This window comes from Myotis davidii, unplaced genomic scaffold (genome assembly GCF_000327345.1).
Source record: "Myotis davidii unplaced genomic scaffold, ASM32734v1 scaffold167, whole genome shotgun sequence".
NCBI lineage: Eukaryota > Metazoa > Chordata > Mammalia > Chiroptera > Vespertilionidae > Myotis > Myotis davidii.
Window position 1 is genome coordinate 1,734,517 of NW_006300048.1, and position 8,102 is coordinate 1,742,618.

Sequence of the window (8,102 nt, forward strand, 5' to 3'; positions counted from 1 at the left end):
GATATAGAAACAGCTAAGCTGGGCCTCAGGGAGGACAGAATGACCCATTGGGATTACTCTCTAGTGTCTTTGCTGTCTTTTCAGACGTACCGCGAGCCTGTGTCTGACTACCAAGTCCTGCGGGAGAAGGCTGCATCCCAAAGACGGGACGTGGAGCGGGCACTCACCCGTTTTATGGCCAAGACAGGCGAGACCCAGAGTCTTTTCAAAGATGACGTCAGCACATTTCCATGTAAGAGTCTACTCTAGCCCCTCTGTGGACCCTGTCTTGTCATTTGAGATAATAGCATCTTCCCCTACTCTCAATATAGTAGAAAGAAACAAATGATAAGCTTTGTTCTTATCTTGGGTGCCCCTTGTTCTTCAGATTTCTGGCTCTTTTTCCCAGCTCTTAAGGCCTGTCCCTAACAGGTGACTCAGAATGGTAATGGCCTCTGTTGGGATTGGCTGCTTGAGGTCTGTTGAGTTTGGGTTACCTCAAGAGTAACTGAGCCCTGGGCCTCAGAGGCACTCATGGAGCAGAAGTGGCAGCCCTGGTTGTAGAAGGGACAGAGGCATCAGGGGGCAGGGCAGTTACAGAACACCTGGCAGGCTTTGTGCTTCACCGTGTCCTCACACAGGTACTGTCTCACTTAATTTCCCATCTCAGCGCTACCATTTCGCCATGTGACCAAGTCACTTCATTTCCATAGGCCTCAGGTTTGCCAAAGATGAACAAAGGTGATTCATTCATTCAGCAAGTGCTTGCTGTGTGCCTGGCCCTGAAAGAATAGCAGCTAAGTTATTAAGTGCCAGATGAGGTGCCAATCATTTCCCCTAAATCAGCAGTCGTCAACCTTCCGGACCCCTCGGACCACTGCCCTAAGTCATCTCATTACATCCTCTCAGGAGCCCAGGAGTTAGGAGCTGTTATTACCATTACAGGAAGCCGAGGCTTATAAAGAGGAGAAAGGAGGTAACTTGCCCAAGGTCACACAGCTAGTAACTTTCAAACCTAGGCTCACCTGATAATCACATTCTACCACACAGAGAGACCTTCTATTATTTATTTATTTCATCAGCGACTTCTCCTCCTCAGTGCTTTTTGGAAGTGCCTAAAGTGCTCTCTAGTTCAGTGGATACACTGACCTGCAGGGAGTTCTCAAATCCTTCAGACTGATGGGCTCAAAATCTCTGCTCTGGAAATGAGGCTTACAGGGGTTAACGAGGTGTGAGATCACTAAGCTGATGCTTTACTAGGATCCAGCCCCAGTTCTGTCTGATTTTAGTCCTGCAGGACTCGGGAAAAGTGGGCTCTGAAGTTACACTGCTCAAGTTCAAATCCCACTCTGCCACTTTCTGTGTGCTGGAGGAAGCCACGTAACCTCTCAGCGTCTCAGGTTCCTTCCCTGTAAAACGGGGTACTGAGCCATTACAGTGGATTCAGATGGTACGTGTGAGGCCTGTAGGACATAGTGCTTGAGTGTGTCAGCCATTATTGTCATTGGGTGCTGCCCGCTGCTCTGCTGTGAGGCCCTGAGCCAGCTGCAAGGACTCCATGACAGTGGAATTTGCTCTCTTCCAATCCCACAGTGATTGCTGCCAGACCTTTCACCATCCCCTACCTGACGGCTCTTCTTCCATCCGAACTGGAGATGCAGCAAATGGAAGAGACGGATTCCTCGGAGCAGGATGAGCAGACAGACACAGAGAACCTCCCCCTTCATATCAGCACGGTGGGTCCTGCTTTCTGCCTGCTTCAGAGTAGCCCCCAAACTAGCCCACACTGCCCGCAGCCTGTCACCCTGGGACCTGGACATGACCTACCCCAGGTCTCTGCCTTCATGTTAGGGACTTGCAAGATGGGCTCATGATGATCCGACTGTGATGGGATCTCTAGCTTGAGAGGCAAGTCCTGTCCTGGGGCTTCATTCATTCATTCATTCAATAAATACTGAATGAGCGCCTGCCAGCGGCAGGCACAGTTCCAGGTGCTGGGGAATTAGTAGGAGACAAAACCGACAAAATTTCCTACCCTCATGGAGCTAAGGTAATAAATTAAGAGATGGGAAGTAGGTATGGGCGCAGGGGAGTGTGGTTTTAGGATGACTGAGAGGGTGGCATATGAGTAAAACCTGAAGGGAACAAAGCTTACTCATCTGGGAGTGGAGCATTCCTCGCTGGGTGAACAGCAGGTGCGAAGGCCCTGAGGTGGGAGCTGTTGTGTTGAAGAACAGCAAGGCCATCAGGGTGGCCGAGTGGCATGAACAGGGAGGAGAGTAGGAAGGGATGCGGTCAGAGAGCTCGTGGGGTGGGGTGCGGGGGTCAGATCTTCAAAGCTATGTTATACGTGGGCTTCCCCACGTTTACAGTGAGATGAGGTTCACCTCATGAAAGAGCAAACATCACTTCCCTTTGTGAGTACAGAGTACTTAAAGGGCCTGCGGAGGTTATCTGACGCTCTAGGGCAGTGATGGCGAACCTTTGGAGCTCGGCGTGTCAGATTTTGAAAAACCCTAACTTCGGTGCCGTGTCACATAGAGAAATTTTTTGATATTTGCAACCATAGTAAAACAAAGACTTACATTTTTGATATTTATTTTATATATTTAAATGCCATTTAACAAAGAAAAATCAACCAAAAAAATGAGTTCACGTGTCACCTCTGACACGCGCGTCATAGGTTCGCCATCACTGCTCTAGGTAACGACATAGGTGAGGTCGTGGCGGTGAGTGAGTCGAGGCTGAAATCATGCCAGGAGCTGCCTGCGCTCTCCTGGACACGGAGACGCCAAGCCATATGGCAGAGTAGACAGACCTGACCCTTGGAGTCAGACTGGTCTGGCTTTATTCTTTTTCTTTTTTTCTTTTTCTTTTTTTCACTGTGCAACCTGCTTCAGTGCCTGCAGCCTTCAGGCACAGGCCGGGCAATGGTTCAAGCACAGCTTGCTCTGGCCTGGGGCACTGTGAGAGACCCAGGGGACAGGCCTGCCATCAATCCAAACCCATGCACTAGTCTGGCTTTAAATCCAGACCGTGCTGCTCCCCGGCACATTACCCAACATCTGAGTCTGCTTCCTCACAGGTACAGACAGGAGCAGGAGCACCTCCCTCTGGGCAGTGGTTCTCAACCTGGGCTGCACATTACAATCACCTGGGAATCTTATTAAAATCCTGATTCCTGGGCCCCATCCTCTGGATATTGTTTCTTTGTTATGGGGTGGGGCCACAACATTAGTAACAAAGAAACAGAATTTCCGGAGGATGAGGCCCAGAAATCAGGATTTTAAAAAGATTTCCAGGTGATTCTAACGCGCAGCCAAGGTTGAGAACCACTGCTCTGGGGGAAGCAGGAGCCCGAGATAAAATGGGCTCACACACAGGTGCCTGGCCCAGGGCAGCTCCCGCCCCACTGCCCCTCCCTGCTATTCTGGGCTGTACCACCACATGCTGTCCTGTGAAAAAATAAGTGGAAAGACTTTAAGAAAAGGATTCTAGCAACAGAGTTATATGCAATCGGTTGGATTTATTATTCTATTGGACTGGCAAATACTGGTATAATCATGGGTTTCAAAATTCAGAATGGACAAAAAGATGTGTGGTGGCAATTCTCTCTCTTATCCTTGTGCCCTGTTACCCACCTTCCCACCTACAAAGCAACCAGTCACCGGCCTCTTTTTTTTTTTTTTTTTGGCCTCTTTCTTATGAATCTAGAGACACCAACACAAACAGCAAGTCGCAGGTGGTTTGCCCCTCGCTGTATGCCCTCATCCATGCAGCTTGGCAGTCATTCCATGTTCGTGTAAAGGAGCGCCTTCACCCCTGCTCAGCCTCCTCATGTCCCAGGGAGGCACCAGTGGATTTAGCCAGGCCCCTGCGGACATTGGTGGTTTTCTATCGTTAGCATTCACACGCATTGCTACAGTTCATTAGGTAACTGGTATTTTAGATCGTTCTTTCATCTGTCAATGGCAGCATATCTCTCTCAAGTTCTCTTGCTGCATAGTTTTTACTTAACTTTACAGTCCTGGTTTCTCCATCTACTTGAACATAAAGGAACTGTTTATTTATTTATTTATTTATTTATTCTTTTTTTTTTAATATATTTGATTGAGTTTTTACAGAGTGGAAAGGAGAGAGACAGAGAGCCAGAAACATCGCTGAGAGAGAAACATCGACCAGCTGCCTCCTGCACACTCCCCACTGGGGATGTGCCCGCAACCAAGGCACACACCCTTGACTGGAATCGAACCCGGGACCCCTCAGTCCGCAGGCCGACGCTCCATCCACTGAGCCAAACCGGTTTCAGCGGAACTGTTCATTTAAATTAGTGTGTAATAGAATTATTTTTCTCTTCCATTTGAACTAGCAGCTAATCCCAGGGTTGAAACTTTTGCTCCCCCATGAGCACTGTACCCGTCATTTATTTATTTAGTGCCTGCTGGCATGTGCCAGACGCTGTTCTGAGAGCTTGGGACCCTTCAGTGAACAGAACAAAGAGCACACCCGCCTTTTAGGAGCCTGTGAGTTGGCAGTGGGAGGGTGACAGTGGCTGGAATAGATAAGTACATCGTTACGTGGTTTATTAAAGTGCTACTGGGGACGGGGAGGGAAGGTCCAGGGCGAAGGGTGGAGGTTTCAGTTTTAGAGTGTTCAGGGTAGACATCCCGGAGAACTGATGTTTGAGCAGAGACTTGGGGGAGGTGAGGGAGTGAGCCAGGCAGCTCTCTGTGGAAGAATGTTCTGGAAAGGGACCAGCCTGTGCAGAGGCCCTGAGGAGCAGCACGGAGGCGAGTGTGGCTGTGGCTGAGGAAGGGGAGAGGGAGAGGAGAGTCACACCAGGACCTGTAAGCAGCTTTAAGACTGGGTTTCAATGGGTGAAATGGGAGTGGGGGAGGCATGGTGCAGAGAAAGGACGTGTCAGGGTTAACTTTTTCCAGGATTGCCGACGGCGGTGAGGAGAAGGGACTGCAGCCGGGGCCGGCAGAGCGTGGACTGTGGACTGTGGAGGGAGGTCAGTTAGGAAGCGTTTGAGATAGTCTAGGCCAGGGACAGTGGTGGGTCCTCGCAGGATGGTCACACAGGGCCACTGGCAGTGGTCAGATTCTGCCTGTAATGTGAGGTAAGGCCAAGAAGTTTTCCTTACCGATTGAGGTGAGCTGTCAGAGAAAGAAAAAAATTAAGAATGACTGGAGTGTTCGGCTTGAACAACTGGAAGGCCAGGAGGGCTGCAGGGAGCGCTGTTTAGGCACAGGGGGCGGTCCGGGGCTCAGTGTTAGGCACACGGAGTTGGAGGTGCCTACCTGACACCCCAGTGATGTTGAGTGGCCGTGGCTGTGTGAGCCTGGGGGTTGGCAGGCAGGTGAGGGCAGGAGCCCATGAGACAGCCGGTGGCGGCAGCCTCAGGGCCTCCAGCAGGTCGAGGCTGGCTTTTAGCACCCTTGTCACCTCCATCCTTATTTCAGGAAACACTGAAGGCACAGCTGAAGTGAACGTCCAGTAACTCTAAGATAAGGTGTTGACCATGGAGAAATGATAGGAGGTGGGTAGTGGGTGGTTACTAAATTAAGCCGTAAAGAACTTTAGAAAGCGTAGGAGCCAGACGTCCCAGGCAGCACTGGTGGTGGTCAGACCTTGTGTCTGGCGTGAGTGAGGGCGATCTTGGGCACTCGCTTCCGGAAGAGCCTCCGGAAGCTCCAAGTCGCCTCGTGGTCCCACCGGGTCAGGTGTTGGAGCGGGAAGCACAGGGTCTCTGGGAGGACGCAGTGGATGGATAGTGGGAGCACGTGCACGGAACCCAGAAGTGACCCATCTCTTTCGGTTCCTGGAGCCTGGCTGTCGCCTGCCTGCTGGGCCAGCGGTCTCTGTGGAGAGCCTGCGTTCATTTCCTGCCATCTGATCGTAGTGTCCTCTGCTCTGGTTGAAGTCAGAGCCTCCACAGACCAGGCATCTCAGTGACAGAACCTTGGCCTAGCACCAGGGGGCGCAGCCCCACCAGCGCCTCTGGTCACTTACAGTCCCTTAGGAATGAACTTGTAGGTCAAGTTCTTCGTGTGATTTTGTCCCCCTTCCTCTGCTATGCTCATTTTACAGAACTTAGAAGAGAGTATAAGTAAGGAAAGGAGAATCAATCACCCATATTCTCAGAACCAGTTTTTTTAAACTTCAACATACTACTTTTTTCCTGTTTACACACAATTGTGATCTTTTAAAAATTTTTATTGGGGTCATATGGAATATTTGTAAATTTATGAACTTTTCTGCAAAATCACTGTCTTCAAAAACCAAACCTGAGAGACCTGATCCCCAGGTGGCAGTGGGGGTATGGGTGACGTTCCCGCATTGGTGCCAGCACGCTCTGGTCTGCTGTAATGTGATCATTGGTACCACGTTGCAAGAACCAGAAACTTGAGAATCTGGGGGGGTGTCTCTGACGCTTTACATCAGCTTTGGTTCAGGGGAGGCCTCTGCATGTGATTGTTCTCACCCCTCTCACCCCTCTCAGTCCTCCAAGGGTGGAAGCCCACTTCCCTTTCTCTTCACCTCCCCAAAGGAGGGGCTTCCTTCTTGAGCACCTGAATTTTAGCCCCAGACCTCTGTCCCTCCCAGGCCGCTGTTCTTTCTAACTCGTGCCCTGTCTTGTCAAGAGCTCAGGGTTCTGTGTTCTGTGCTCCACATCGGAGCCATTGGTCTCACCTTCCTCTCTGGCCAGTGCTGCCTGGGCCTCGTTTCATCGGAGGCCCTTTAGAAAGAAGTGGTCCCCGAGCTTCCAGTCTCCCCCGGAACGGGGCGCTAGCAGTGGTTCCTGCCGTGGGCTGATCGCTTTCCTTATGCCGTTGGTGTTTTGCTTTATTTCGGCTTTTGCTCAAAGGATGACTCTGGAGCCGAGAAGGAGAACACCTCTGTCCTGCAGCAGAACTCCTCCTTGACGGGGAGCCGGAACGGGGAGGAGAGCCTCATCGATAACCCCTACCTGCGCCCCGTGAAGAAACCCAAGATCCGCAGGAAGAAGTGAGTTGGGAGCTGGGTGCCGAGAGGCGCTCTGGCCAACCGAGGTGTCCTCTCTGCTTCAGGGCAGAAAGGAGAGGCCACTCTTTCTTTTTCAGAAAAGTGGGTCTGAACCTCGGGGAAAGCTACTCGAGTGAGAGGAAATATCATCCCTTTCCTTCTCCTTCCTCGTCTGCCACATGTACCTCTTGTTGCATAGAGGTTGAGCTTCCTGCAGCCCCAGGACTAACCCTCACAGCCCTGGAGTTGTTGTCTCCTAGAAGGAGAGCAGGTGGGGCCCCCACGAGGCAGGCTCCATGGATTCCTCTTCTTTCCAGGTCCCTCTCGTGAGCTGAGAAGAAAGCCTGCTTTGTACAGAGATGTGGACACCACGCTCCTGGGGGAGTTAAAGCCGCTGGAGGGGAGCAGAAAGGGGGGCCTCCCGGGGTCCAGCGAGGCTGCTGGGGTGACCAGGCATGCTTTTAACAGCAAATTCTGTGTTAATATTTCCCATTTTCACTGATGTCTGGGTTGAGGAAGATATGATGTGGTGGTAATAATGAGGCTTTCTTAATTAGCCAGGCTGGACTGTGGGCGTAGGAGCAGCTGGCGACTTCATTCATTATCACAGGACCTGACTCCTTTGAACCCGCGAGACCAGGGTAGGCCGCAGGAAGAAGGGGCTGCACCTTCTCTGCTTCCTCCAGAGGACTGTTTGCCTGGCTTCCGTTTCAGGCCCTCCGGGTCCCTTTATTAACTCACAGACAACCAGTTTCTCACCCTAGAACCTCAGTCTTATTTCTCTTCTCACCTGGGCTCCAAGCGCCCTGCTGAGATGACGAAGGTGGCTTTGCCTTCCCACGTGTCACTCCTGGACCTGGGCCGCAGGAGTCAGGAGGAGTGAGCCGGTGTGCACGTGGAGGACGGTGATGCGTCACAGCACACCGACTCTCTCATTGCATCTGGTGGACTCTTCCTACAAGGCAGCGCCCGCTCGTGAGAGGCTGGTGTTTGTTGTCGCTCTGTGGCATGTGTGCTTTGGGACGACTGAGTCCTGCCCCATCCAGGAAAGGTTTTCTCTGACAAGAGCCTCTGCCTGGTGTATTATGCTGTGACTGGCTGGAGAATCCGACCTT

The 8,102-nt window shown here is 51.5% G+C and overlaps 1 protein-coding gene across 3 annotated transcripts in view; it reads left to right on the plus strand.

The window, feature by feature from the left end:
• Nucleotides 1-8,102, plus strand: part of TAF8 (TATA-box binding protein associated factor 8) — a 27,448-nt gene that overhangs the window by 10,190 nt on the left and 9,156 nt on the right. The window contains exons 6-9 of one of the 3 annotated variants that reach the window (XM_006776336.2): nt 85-232; nt 1,573-1,715; nt 6,851-6,990; nt 7,305-8,096. In XM_006776336.2, coding sequence (XP_006776399.1) covers nt 85-232; nt 1,573-1,715; nt 6,851-6,990; nt 7,305-7,317 — 444 coding nt within the window. In that variant the 3' untranslated portion in view covers nt 7,318-8,096. Of the gene's footprint in view, nt 1-84; nt 233-1,572; nt 1,716-6,850; nt 6,995-7,304; nt 8,097-8,102 lie in introns of those variants that run through there. The other 2 variants (XM_006776337.2, XM_015572169.1) reach the window with 2 other exon arrangements.